The sequence below is a fragment of the Lissotriton helveticus genome, chromosome 2_1, assembly GCF_964261635.1.
Source record: "Lissotriton helveticus chromosome 2_1, aLisHel1.1, whole genome shotgun sequence".
NCBI classification, from domain to species: Eukaryota; Metazoa; Chordata; class Amphibia; order Caudata; family Salamandridae; genus Lissotriton; species Lissotriton helveticus.
Genome location: NC_136059.1, coordinates 345,812,448 through 345,827,210, shown reverse-complemented (window position 1 = coordinate 345,827,210; position 14,763 = coordinate 345,812,448). Strand labels below are relative to the sequence as shown.

At 41.8% G+C, this 14,763-nt stretch overlaps 1 protein-coding gene across 2 annotated transcripts in view; it reads left to right on the top strand.

The window, feature by feature from the left end:
* Window positions 1–13,914, top strand: part of CAPSL (calcyphosine like) — a 173,010-nt gene extending 159,096 nt beyond the window's left edge. Inside the window, exons 5-6 of one of the 2 annotated variants that reach the window (XM_078674942.1) lie at window positions 6,603–6,706; window positions 12,990–13,914. In XM_078674942.1, coding sequence (XP_078531068.1) covers window positions 6,603–6,704 — 102 coding nt within the window. In that variant the 3' untranslated portion in view covers window positions 6,705–6,706; window positions 12,990–13,914. The remainder of the gene's footprint in view (window positions 1–6,602; window positions 6,707–12,989) is intronic. The other variant, XM_078674943.1, reaches the window with a different exon arrangement.
* The last annotated feature ends 849 nt before the right edge of the window (window positions 13,915–14,763 follow it).

Below are 14,763 nucleotides of genomic sequence, written 5' to 3'. Positions count from 1 at the left end.
CATGGATTCCAGTCTTCCCCTATCTCGATGACTGGCTGTTGAAGGTGAGCTCACCCCAGGCTGTTGTCTCCCACCTCCAGACTATGGCAGACCTCCTGCACTCGCTGGGGTTCACTAACAACGTGCCAAAGTCACACCTGATTCCCTGTCAGAAGCTCCTTTTCATTGGCATATCCTCCCGAGCAGTGAGTCTGGGATATTCGGGCTATGATGCCAATGTTTCAGCCTCTATCCAGGATTTCGGTGAGAATGACCCTGAGTCTGCTGGCCTCATGGCCTCCTGCATCCTGCTGGTGGATCATGCCAGGTGGCAAATGCGGACTCTGCAGTGGCACCTGAAGTTCCGGTGGGTGCAGCATCAGAAGAATCTTTCTGATTGCATCCAGAGATCGGAGGGCACTGCACACCAATTGCTGTGGTGGCTAACGGACCAGGATTGGATCAATGGCAGATCCCTCCCCCTTCCCCAACCTGAGTTCACAGTGGTGACAGATGCGTCACTTCTGGAATGGGGCACATGAGAGAGGTGGAGATCAGAGGCCTCTGGTTTCCAGCGGAGTCCGGGCTCCACCTCAACATTCTGGAGCTCCGGGCGATTAATCTTGCACTGAAGGCATTCCTTTCTTCTGTCAAAGGAAGGGTAGTGCAGGTGTTCATGGACAACACCACTGCCATGTGGTACTGCCACAAACAGCGCGGGGTGGGGTCGTGGACCCTATTTCTTCGCCTTTGGATGTGGCTGGAACATCAGGGCATGTCCCTAATGGTTCAACACCTGGCAGGTTCTCTGAACGCCAGGACGGACAAACTCAGCCGCCGGTGCATGATGGATCAAGAATGGCATCTTCACTCGGAGGTGGTGCAAGGTCTCTTTCAGCGGTGGAGAGCCTTGGTAAGATCTGTTCGCACCCAAAGAGAACACGCAATGTCAGCACTTCTGTTCGTTGGAATTTCCAAGGCTGCACTCACCCGGCAACACTTTTTGAGGCGAGTGAAATTGCGGTCTTCTCTCCGCCTTTCCGCCAATACCACTGCAGCCCAGAGTGCTGAAGAAGATCAAGCGCGACTGGGCCCAAGTCAATCTAGTGGCTCCGGACTGGGCACGAAGAGTCTGGTATCTCGAGCTCTTGAACATGGCCATCAATCCTCCGATCAGACTGCCTCCTTAGGAGGATCTTCTGTTGCAGCAGGACGGTTCCCCACCCAACCCTGTCCAGCCTCCACCTCCTTGTGTGGAGATTGAGCGGCGACAGTTGACAGCTTTTGACCTTCCTCCCGAAGTCTGTAATGTCATCTTGGCAGCCAGGCATCCCTCAACTAAAACAGTATACGTCTGTAGATGGATCAAATTTGTGGCATGGTGCACAGCAAAGGCTGTGGATCCCCTTTCTGCCCCTCTTTCAGAGGTTCTCGTCTTCATTCTATGTTTGGCCCAGCAGGGCTTTCCTCTGGACACCCTTAAAGGCAATCTTTCGGCCATTTACTCCTCGGTGAAAAAGGAGTGTCTGGTAGGACTGCACACCCATTCCACCAGGGCGGCGGTAGCCGCTACTGCTCTGGGACATGGAGTCCCCCTCTGTGATATCTACCAGGCAGCCACGTGGGCATTAACTGCACATGTTCACTAAACATTACTGCCTGGATAGCCATGTCCGGAGAGACAGCTTCTTTGACTGTTCAGTTCTCTTGGGCTTTCTGATGTGAACTTAGTTTGTGGACCCTCCTCCAGGGTTGGTATTGCTGGGGTATCTATTCTAAGGGAAGGAATCTATAAATAATAGTCTCTTTCAGATGAACAAGTTACATAAGCTTTGGTAACAATATATCCATATTAGTTATAAATTCCTTACCACCCCACCCATCTTCCCCGTTCTGCGAACTGACTACTAGAGTAAGGGACTGCCTTTCAGGGTCCTAGTTTTGTGCACCAGTGGTCAGTGTCTTGCAGGGCACTATGCTTCTGGCATGGAATGTTGTGTAAAAGAACTAATGTCAGCGCACAGTGTCGGTGTCTAAGTAGATATCGCGACGTCATCAAAGCAATCACGACGCCGATGACAAATTCGGAGTGGATCGACGCCACCTACCGACGTGCAGGGGTACTGCTGGAAAAAAATTCTCCTGATCCAGTCTGACGCCTGGGGGTAATTCTAAGGTAAGGAATCTATAACTAATATGTATCTTACAGATATATCGTTACTGACGGTAAGTAACTTGTTCTTGTCTACAATGTCCATCATCATTGAATTATCGCAATGTCAAGTTATAACATGGATGCCTCCATTTTTATCTAAACCCAGCTTCCACACCAACACCCGATGGAACAGGCAGTCTCCACCTCTTTTCTAGTGGTCCTCCATCCCAGATTGTCAAGCCACCTCCTCTAGGAGATCCTTCGCGGCCATAGGGCCCACTCTTGCACTAACTTTGGCGGCCCGCTTTTCTTCAAGACCACCTTTGTGCTACCGGCTGAGGATGCAACTGCCACTGTATCTGCGCATATGTCACATGGCTGCCAGTCACTACTGGGCACATCTGTTTTTTAGGGTGCCTCCACGCCTCTCCGGTTTAGCTGCAGAGAGACTCCAAAGTGGCAGAGGCCGTCCTGTAGCAGGATTATGATGAAGCCACAAAGGTAGGATTATGAAGAATTATAGGGGTTCCGACTTGAAGATCTTAGAAAGTGTGGGGACCCGGTTGGGCTGAATCCCCTTCCCACCCTTGAAACCTGCCTTTTAGCAATTATTTGCAAGCAGGACGTTTCCTGTTAATAGATCACAACTCAAGCTACATCCCCCTTGTTCACTTAATATCTGTCTGAACCAACAATCTTAATTCTGTCACCTGCCGCCATCAAGAAGGTTGAAAGCTGGAGAATCACCTACATCATTTCAGTTAGCACAACACATTACTGCTTCATTAATTTCTTCCTTCCCTCCCATAAAGATGTCAAAACCACATTGGAGTGCAACTTGCTAGATTAGTAAACCTCCAATATACAAGACGTCCATACTGGCACTTTAAAACTGGTTACAGGAAGTAATGCTATGCTTTATCTGCATGACACTGATAATAAAAACCTGGCTTTTAGTCATCACACTGGTTACCCTCAAAACCTTCTATCTCACTAGCAAATGCCTGCATAGTAAAGCCACAAAATACAGCAGTCGACAGTACTAAATAAATGTTGGCTATAGTTTCTTCTCACCCGAATCTACGTAGATAGCGGAGGGACAAAATTTACTATTCCCACTCCAAGGAGTGCAACAGTAGGGAAAATGATGGATAGCGGAGGGGTACAAATTACTATTCCCACTTCATTGAGTGCAACAGTAGGATAAGTGTTGGATAGCGGAGGGTAACATCTGTATTCCCGCTCCAGTGCGTGCAACAGTAGGGAAAGTGTTGGATAGTGGAGGGGTAAAAATGACTATTCCCACCCCAACAGTTAAATATTTATATATATATATATAAATAAACACATTTAAACAAGTATAAAAATTAATAAATAATATTGGAAAAATTAAAAATTAAATGTATTAAATATATGAGAAGAAAACACATTATAATATTTATTACATATAACAAATACCTACTAATATTATATAATTTAAAATAATAAATACATTAAAAAAACTATTCTTTTAAACTAGAAAATATTTCCAAACAAAACATTCATTATTACATAAATGTATTTATTTTGTGTCCTACCCTATAACACCACACCAATAACAACACACTTCAACATTTTAAATTAAATGTACTTCCATAATTAACATTCAATAAAAAATATTATGAATAGAAGTAAATAGCATTAACTACACACACTTTAACACTATAATGTCCACAACACATACCTAAATTAAACTATAAAATAGTAAAACACAAGAAAAACTTATTTTTAAATTAAAAATTATTACCATTAACAACTAATTATAAAATGTATTTAATACCCACCCTTTACCCCTTTAAAAGTAAAAACATCACAGAAGAAAGTTACCCAACATAAATATCAAATAATTAACATTGATGAACAACTATATATTAATAATTAAACACAAATTACTTCCCATCCATTGCCCCTATAAACACCGCAACACACACCTAAAATTAATTACAAAATTGCCTTGATAATTATTTTATTATTTAAATAATATAAATCAACAAGTAAATATTAATAAAACATGTATAAACTACTTAACACCCTTTACCCCTATAAACTCCAAAACACACATCCAAACTTAATTACACAATTACCATAATTAATTACCAATTCATTAATTATAATTATTTAACAGCCAACTAATAATTCATCAATTAGAAATATATTACTTCACACCCTTATCACCTATAAAAAACAAAACGCACATCTAAAATAATTACACAATTACCATCATTAATTATAAATTAAATATTTGTATTAATTTACAAAATATGAATTAATAATAAAGTGCACATTTAATATTATAACATCTCAAACAAATATTATTAAATACAAAATAATCAATTCATGTAATATAATTAAATTACTTCCCACCCTATTTCCCTATAAACCCACAACCCGCTACTGAACTAAAAACGTGAAATACAAATAAAAAAATTAATAACTACTAAAAATGAAACATATTAAAAATTTAAACATTTCTTATACAAAAAAAATACATGACATGCATTAGTACAAAAAAATCGATATTTTTAACAACTATATTTTTGAAAACGATATTATTAAACTCAATATTACTTACCTTAAGTCGATATTCTTGATTACGATATTCTTGGTGTCAATATTTCTGAACCACAATATTTGACTCGATATTTGTGCAACTCGCTGTTCTGAACACGATATTCTGTGTGCACCTCAAGGATAGTGTGCAAGACATTTACTCATATAAACCAGATACTGCTCTTTAGGCATCCCTTAAACTCTCATTACAACTGTATCATGGCAAAATATGCTCAGAATATTTTGAGCATAATTAATAATATAGAGTATCTGCAAAGTTATATCCAGGACAATCAGTAAAGGGCTTAAATTGTTAAGCTACTAAACACTTTTTCTTAAACATTAATACATTTTTAAGTTTAGGTTAAAATAGATCAAACTTTTATTATTTGTGAAAAATAGAAGTGCTGGCTAGACTAAGCCAGCTAATGTAGGTCACCCTCCCAAGTGTATATCCTGACTGCGTGACTTTGCTACCTCATGAGAGGCAAAGCCTAAAAAACAGGTATTTGTCAATTTATTGAGCTTTCCGTATTGCCTAAATTCTGTGGATCCAGAACAGTTTAAGTGTTCTATGGGCATTAGTTTTCTCTGCACATCCATGGTTGCACTATAGCATACAAGGTCCATGTCTGTTCATCATCATTCATCAAGGTGCACTTCCTTCTTCTGTGAACAATAGATCTGGTTGGTGTTTAATCAACCCACTCAAAAGGTGATGAGAGGCATGCTTGCAAGTAGTCTAAACCATGGGCTATCACTCTGGGTGGCATTCCAACGCTTAGGGCCCGATTAGGGTGCGGACGGAGTGAAGTCTGCCCGCCACCGGACCGGTGCTAGGAATGGGAGCCAGGATTGCAGCGGTCCTGCACCGCAGATTAGGATGCGACCGCCACCCTGGAGGTTGCATCCTGCATTTTCAACATTGTGGCGGGCAGTGCTGTAAGCAGCACCCGCCACAATGTTGAAAATGCATGTTGTGCATTGGCATGCACAATGTGACAGGCACCGTGCGGTGCCTGCCACCTCGTAGATGCCATAGGTACTCTACAAGTACAGACTCTCACCCCCCTGGGGGCCCGCAACGGGCTCCCGAATCGAAATCCGCATGCCTTTCCATGGCGGAGTCTCCGCCATGGAAAGGCATTGAAAATGCCACATACAAATATCCACCATATTATGGACCTTTTCCACCCGATAGTCAATCCTGACTATTGCCTACTGGCGGAAAGGTAGGGGGCCGGTTTTTCGGTCAGCCGTGCTACCCCCCCCCCCCGCAATGCTAATGGGGCTGGGTAAAAGGTCGTCCGGCAAGGTGTTTTAGCGAGCGGACCGCCCCGCCCCCATGCTAATGGGCCCCTTAGACTTTCATTGACTATGTCACTTTAGATAGTAGCCTGCATTATGCACATGAATACTGACTCTGCTCCTCGTGGGAACGGTCTATCCTGAAATACCAGATGACGCCACTGCCACAATGGAACACAATCAACCCGTCAGTGGGACCTCTGTCTAGATTGGCACAGTGGGCACAGAGTGAATAATTAGGTTGGAATGCTGGCCAGAGCGATTGCTGGAGCATTGTGTTCATGCCTTTTTCTGTACTTTTCAACTGTTTCAACTTTTGCCCCCACCTTGTTCACTACTACTAGAACCATTGTGCTGTTTTTGGTTCCCCATACTCCTATTTATATGCGCAAGGGGTTAGAATACATTATTCGTGTTGGTTTACATAATCTGCCTCGAAACAAGGTCCTAAAGATCTCTCAGCCAATTCCAGAGCACCCTTTTCAACTGAAGGTGTTTGTAGAGCTGACATTTGTGTAATAGATCGTAACAAATGAAGATATGCTTTTCTGTTTTAATCTTTGCCCTTTAGGTCACACCAGAAGAATTTACTAACTACTATGCAGGGGTCAGCGCCTCAGTAGATACCGATGTCTACTTCATCACCATGATGAAAAACGCCTGGAAACTATAACCGTATGACTCAGGGAACATGCTTTTTCTTTAAGCTTATTCAATAAGTAGCAACGGCAAATTGCTGTGCGATGCATTGATTTCTTTGGCTGGGATTTAAGATGTAGAGGTGATACTAACAGCTACTAACAACTGTTCTGGAGTGATTTAAAGGCATGCCAGTGGTATTGTTATATATGTAATGTTTACAATTATCTGTCACACTTTGCAACAAGTGAGTGATTGTTCAACCTAATTAACATGTGTTAACAACTAACTTTCTACACCCCACAAATCCAGTATATGCCTGCTCAGATATTGCCTACATGTATCTTCTAGAAAAGAGGCAGTTCCCTTCTCTAATAAAAGTCCTAAGGAAATGTGGATTCACACCATTCTTTACACACTGCTTGAGGACAATTGGTGACTTGGGTCATTTGATTGGCACAATGACTACAGAGTATTATTTCCAACCATGGTAACTGTCTGGGTGAGAAAGAAACAGTAATCGGACCTCAAAAGAGTACCATTAAAATATGAAGAAAGAACAATTGATGGACAGAACGTTGAACAATGCCAAACATTCACCCCAGTACAGAGATCTGGGCCTAAATCTATTGTTTTTTTGCTCCCCATGCCATTCAAGTTTAGGCCGAGCCATATGCAAATCAGTCTTTATAGGCCCGGTCCTCTCTGGAGTGGAATCAAGCATCCTAGCACCGGTTTCACGGTTACACCCCTCATCAGCCTGGCTAGCTTGATTCCTGTGGCATGAAGAGCATGGGAGTAACGTCTGGGCATACCCGTCTCACTCAGGATGACAAATGCAAAAAGAACAATTGATGGACAGAAAGTCAAGACTGATTTGCTTCTGGCTTGGTCTGATCTGGGGTGGTGAAGTGAGCTAAAGAACACTGATGATGGATTGAACCCAGATCCGTGACTGGAGGTGAGTGTCTGAAAAGTTTCAGCGCTCCAGCCATCATCTCCTTGTGTTAACCATAAAACAATGCCTGCTTGCTTTAGAGAAAAACAAAATTAAAGTTCACAAGTGCTCATTTATTAGGCCTGATTGTTATACCATTTATTTCACAGTCACAGATGTTTTTACACTGTAGGATTCCACCCCGCATGTCAAAATGTGCGGTCTAAAACTGACCAAAAGAAAGATATCTGTTTTCAAGGACCTTGTACAACCATAATACAATACCTACTGTTACTGTATTTGGTTCATAACGCGCCGTCTTGCTTTATGATTCTCACTGTAGTGTTTCATTGTGCCATAGATATCAATTAGTTGAGTTGTGTAAATCCTGACACATTCGATGTTAATTTGGCAGTCCAACCCTGCATGAAGTGTACGATGAAAGAGTGCCTCAAATGAAGAGAATGACTCCTTAAATTGGGTAAATTTAAGGGAAAACAAATAAAATGTCTATTATTCATACAAAAGGGTGGCATGAGAAAGAAAGAAATAAAAACTTGAAACCAAGTGTAAATAATATTATTAAAATAGCACTAATTGACATCAGAATATCAGTGTCTGTTTTAGCCTTTGGAGGTAAAATTACAAGTTCTAGGTGAACGCTCACAAGTGAAGCAATTCCTTAGACTTGTTATCCTCTTCCCCTAAATGATGACGTTTTGCAGCATTCACTCTCGACATATCAACAAAATAAACTACCACTATTACGGAAGGACAATTAATTGAGAGATGACTTATCTAAAATAACTAAACCAAAAAAAGTTACAATACTAGAGAGGATAAGCCATTTCATTTCAATATACCCTTTATGATCACTTGCAACTAGAATAGTGGTTTGGTTTGGTTCCTTCACAACTCTACTTAAAAGTATGTTTTAAGCATATTTTCATTTATCAAGAAAAAGCCAAGTGCTGATGTAAATTCTGTCCTTTGTGAAGTGCTGGCTCCTGTGTACTGACTGCTTTTAAATAATTGTTTTAATTGGTATGTCTGAAATTGTTGAATGTTTTTAACTTACCAAATGCTTTTAAACTAACGTTTATCTGAATTCACTGGGGTAATTTTCATTAATGCTGCTTGCTGAAGTACACAGCTTAAATTGCTACTCGCTTTGATTCTGCACTTTGCGCTTTACCAGAGGCATAATACTTAATCCAATACATGCTGCACTTTGGTTCTGTACATTTGCTGGAGGCGTATTTATTTTGTGTTCATCTGTGTTTGAGGCATTTCATTCTTTACACTGACTCGAACAGAGCACCATTTTTACTCTGACTCGTGGGGTCACTGTGGGGCGCCATCTTGGATCGGTGAGCGGTCTAGTGGTTGTAAGACCTGCTCCCAATCATCTTTAAAAGGAGACCCATGCTGTGAACACATGCAGCGGGCACACCAAAAGCAAGCCTGTCTGCGCCCGTTCACACCTGACAACGTCTGTTTTCCCTCCACCCAGGGGAGCCATCTCACAAGGTAGGCACTCTTATCCCGGAACCAGGGCACTCTCACCTCATTGCATCACCCTATAGTCGAGAGTACCATGGAATTTTTGTGCAAGTCCTGCGGCTTCTCCCCAAAGGTACTAGGGGACGCTCCTGTAAGACTGGGGGACCTTTTCACTTACGCCGTCTGTGGTATGTTATGGGTCAGTGGCTGGAGAGCTTGCCTTATCAACTGCAGGTCACTCCACAAACACTCCTCTGACATAATGTTGCTGTTATCTAATAATATATGGGATTTTATGTTACTCACTGAAACCTGGCTTAAAGATAGTTCCAATCTGGACCTTGCCTTGATCATCCCCCCATGATATCTTCAGTGCAAACCAGGACGGTGGAAAGATTGGAGGCGACGTTGTCGTCTTTTTTAGGGATACCTCCACACCTCTACACTTGGCCAGATTGGCAATATTGTGTGTCTCATCTTTTGCATCAAACCTACCGCCATATTGTCTTTCGCTAGTGTGCTAATCTAAAATCCTCTTGATTGCCCCAATAGCTGCCTCCCACTGCTATGCAATTCCATTACCTATCTATCCCTACAATACACCAATCTCACAGTTTTGGTAGATTTTAACCTGCACATAGATGCCCCTAATTGCACCCAAGCCCTTCGGCTAATCCAGACCAAGGCTGGCCTCAATCTGACTCAACATGTTACTGCCCCAACCCGTCAGGCAGGCCATACACTGAACCTTATTGTCTCTAACTTCCCCTGTCTCCAGACCAGACCCTACATGCCACCTCCTTGTTGCTTTTTCCTTCTAAGGTCCATGTAACCAGCTTGAAGGCAAGTGCGCTGCCGAAATGAAAAGAAATTGGCGGAAAGTCGCGCTGGATTCCTTTGTGCCTTCACTCAAACCAAACTTCCCATTTTTACAGCGCAATCCAGATAGTGACGCAATCCTATTTAATAAATGGTTCTCTTCAGCACTGGATCCTATTGAACCACTGAAATTGTATTGAGCAAAAATGAGCCAAGCCTTTGGCACCTTGGATTTCTCCTGCTCTAAGAGCAGAGAAAAGCAGCTGCAAAAAGCTTGAGCGTAGCTGGAGAAAGTCCTATGACGCAGTGGGTAAATAAGTTTACAAGGGAGCCCTCAGGAACTTTCGTAAACTAATCCGAAAATTCATGAGGGAGCACTCTGAAGCACGGATTGCATCTGCTGCCAATTCATCTGTAGACTTCACTACCCCTGAAGTGATTAAAAGTACCTTTCTTCTCACAGGCCATCTAACTTTATTGATGAAATGATCCAAAAACTCTACTACACCTTCTAGAGATCTGCAGGCACAATTAACACAGTGACGCTGCCCTCCAGTCACTCACCCGTTTTCTCCGAATTCTGTACTCGTTCAATAGAGGACTCTCTAGGGAGACTATTAAAATGCAAATCGGGTTCCCCTGAGGACCCATGCTCCCCTCATATTCTGAGCTCGCTGCACACTCAATTAATCCTCATCTAAATATGATCTGGAATGCCTCATTGACATCTGGCCTTTTCCCCTCCTTATGGAAACAGGCATGCCTGCTACCCTTCCTAAAAAAGCCAATGCAAACCCAAGTGTTCTCAGCAACTGTAGGCTCTTCTCCTTATTGCCTGCCCTCTCTAAGATCCTGGAGAAGCTGGTGAATCACCAACTATCATCTGTCATTGAGGCAAACAGTTTGCTTCATGATACTCAGTTGGCTTCAGTACAGAGACTTACTTACTGGAAGTGTTGGATTTTGTCAGAGAAAATGTAGACTGGCTCCTCAGCTATAATGCTTTTGTCGGATCTATCAGCAGCATTCAACACAGTGGCAATCCCACAGGCTAAGTATACCTAGAGTTAAAGGCACAGCTTTATACTGGTTTATATCTTTTTTTGAAGAGCGTTCCCCGCAGGTTTTTCTTCACCCTTTTCCCTCCTCTTCCTAAACCTTTCTCTGTGGGGTACAGCAGGGTTCTGCACTTAGCCTGCTACTCTTCAATCTCTACCGAGCTCCTTAGGCCACCCTTGTTGCATCCTGGGGAGCAAAGGTAGTTTCCTATGCAGGTGATGCACAACTACTGTTCTCGTTCCGAGAACATTCAGCGGCGACCTTTCTCAAATTTAAAGACTGTCCAAAAGACATTGTAAAATTGATGGATTCACAGTTTTACAAACTAAAAAGAGATAAACCGAAGTTATTTTCTTCAACCAAAAGGTCCCTTCCCCTGCTAGCCTCTTGTGGCTGGCCAAACTGAATCCACCCGCGGTTCTAGTCTCATCGGCCAGAAACTCTGGGGATCCAGTTTGACTCTGATCTTTCTTTTGCCTCCCATATTAGGCAACTCTCATCGATCTGCTTCTTGAAACTACGATCAGTTAGGAAACTGGTACCTTTACTTCCAGCTCAGACCCGAAAAACAGTAATCGACGCTCTTGTGACATCACTTGGATTACACAAACAGTTTGTTTATGGGGCTACCTGTCTACCTGATCCATAGGCTTTAGATCATAAAGAATGCCGTGGCTGGACTGGTTCGTCAGGTTCCTTTTCGCTATCCTATCTCGCCGCATCTGAGACTGCTTCACTGTCTTCCTGTAGCAAAAAGGATCAAGATTAAGGCTCTGATTGTGGCTTTTACAGCCTTGGCAGAAAGGGCCCTTGCTGCCTGAGAAACAGTCTCAGCCTGTACCAGCAGAAAAGATCATTGAGATCTAACCATCGCTGACTCATGCAGGTCCCCAGGTTCTCCACAGTCCGAAAGGGATGTAGATACTTTGCAGTACCGACTGCGAAATTCTGGAACTACCTGCCGACCAAAATCCAAATGACCGAATCTGAGCATCATTTCAGGAAAGATTTAAAAACCGGCCTCTTCGATCAAAACTAGATTTGAATGCCCTGCCCTGTACTCAGTCTCTGCTTTGAGGGCCGGGACACTTCTTTAAAGCAGCAGAGCACTTTAAAATCCTAGTGATTGATTGATTGAAGTGCATGGCTCAAGAAACTCTCCCTCAAAAAAAACACACTTCTTGTTTCATTTCTTTTTTCACTTTAAACCCTGGTGTTGGTGAGTTTCTTTTCTGTTTTTAATTTTAATATATGTTTGAAGGCAAAGAATACATGTGGGTGAAATATTAAAACTTTTGCTTGTTTTTTGTGGGGAGCATTTTGTTCTTTCTTGTCGGTATGAAATGGAAATGGTACTGCAGAAAAAGTTACAAGTCAGTTCTCAAATCAATATTATAGTCCTATTGTAATTAGGCAATTGAAATTAAGGCCTAAGTATAAGTTTGTAATTATAAAGCAATCCTGACCTAAAATTAGATTTGAGTCCCACATTAAGTGAGATTGTGATCGGCTTCTATAAATAAAATTGTGACACAGTCCTAAAACTGAGATTACAGTCCAGTCCTAAGTGTTAGTTGTAATCCAGTACTAGAAGTGATTTCGGTATCCAGTTTTATGAATAATATTGTAATACATATTTAAAATCACACGTGCAATTACGTCCTATGCAAAAGCTTTGAAGTTAAGTCCTAGGAGTCTGTTGACTCCCAGGTTTTATATTTCATAACCCAGCTGGTTTGGCAATTCCATTATATTGGAATTTTTAAAAAACAGAAATTTGTTAAAGTCCACATTTGGGGAACACAAACAAGTATTTCTTTACACTTCTATTTTTAAAATGGTTAGGTGTTGAGTTTTCTCACACTTTTGGATTCTTAGCATGAATAGATGTACTATATGAATGCACAGAAGTGGTACGCCCATTTCATATCCGTCACTATTTGTTTTAATCATTGAGTGTTTTTCACAAATGTCTAACTGAAGTTTTTTTCCTTGTTTTAGGTTACGAAAGATGAATTCCTAAATTACTATTCTGGAGTGAGTGCTTCTATCGATAGTGATGCCTATTTCATTCTGATGATGAACAGTGCCTGGAAAATGTGATCTTGCTTTGTTACAGAACTCTTCCCTTTTTTTCCTCTACTGCAGTTGTTTTGCCTTTTTGTGGAATGTAAAGTGCTAGAGGAAAATAGTGTGCCCTCGAAGCCTGGACTGGACATGATTTTTAAACAACCGTATGCTAAACGAAAAAAATGACTTTCAAAACCTAAATTACTTTCTGACTATAACATTTAGAGTGTCTGTTTCTGAAAAGTATTTCAAGAAATTCACATATTTTATCTTTGATGACTTCTTGCAGGAATATACTTTTCTTGATGCCTTACCACCATTCATGGGAAAGTGTTAACTTTAAAAGAAACACATTCTGTGCAACATGTTTATTTCTGTTTTTATTTAACTTTTTGGCCTGTTTCATTCTCTAATGCCTCTAATATCTTTTGGAATAAATACATGTAGGTGTTCTATATAGGTGTTTGCTATCCATAATTGGATTCTCATGAACCTGCAGAGGAGTATTCCTAGATCAGTGTTTATTTTAAAAAAATACTCCAGGAAAAGAACTTAAAACATATTGCCTCATTTCACTTCCAATGTTGAAATCCGTATGTATGCTTTCAGTTATGAGAGTTATAGATAATTAAGATTTGTCAATTTTGAATAGGAGTTCTCCAGTAATTTAACATTTGAAATGCATCTGTTATTCTAATACAGATTACACAGAAAAATACAGACTCAATCATGAAGTGCCGAATGATGGGATATAGACTTTGTTGTATATAGCCTTTTCAATATTTGTGCATGTGGCAGAAACATTCATGTGAAAGTGGTATTTTACTGTAAAAATAAATTATTTTTATAATGAAAACTCTATGAACTAGTGTGTTTATAGTATGTTTAGAAATAAATAACAAGGTGTAAAGATGAGCTAGTTACCAGTGACCGGACATAGATGCCTCCTGCCTCTCCCCACACAACTCCCTGAGGCATGGAGCAAATCTGAATGGGCCTTACTCTGCCACTTGGACCTCACCTTGAGACCTTGCTTAAATGAATTCCTGGAGCAGGATGGTGATCGAGTGAATTAGGATTCTCCCCTCATTAAAACCTGCTATGAATGAGGCTGCACTGAAGGAAACTCTTTTAATCAGAATATTTTTTCCCCAGGTGCGAGAAGTGGGCAGGTGAAAACATAATCATGCACTTCCCTGTAGAAGTTGACGAGTCCTTAAAAGCACTAGCCTCGAGCCCAACACAATCCGAACCCAACCCCTCTCACACCCCGGGGCAAGAAACACAAACATGGGGGCATGGCCAACTGGCAGACAAGATGGCCGCATCAGAGTAAAGCTCCAAGCAATTAATCCCTCTAAATCTGACACAATAATCAGTTTTTTCCAAGGAACATACCATTGCCTGTGAACCCCAGCCCATTGGAGATCCTTGGGCTGTAGATGATACGGTTTGCCCGCTCCCGCTCAAAGAATCGGGCCAGGAACTGAAGTGCGGAGGTGCTCGGAGAAGGAGCCCTGCAGCCTTCGGAGGTTGAGGCGGCTGAAACATACGGAACGGAGGTCGCAGTGAGGGCCGACGGAGGTGGGGTGCCGTTCACCATTTCTTCTCCCCCATCACAGACAGTCCTCACCAACAGCGCCACATAAACGCGCTTGTGCGATATGGGCAAACCAACCGAGTTTTGAGAAGCGGACAGCGCAGC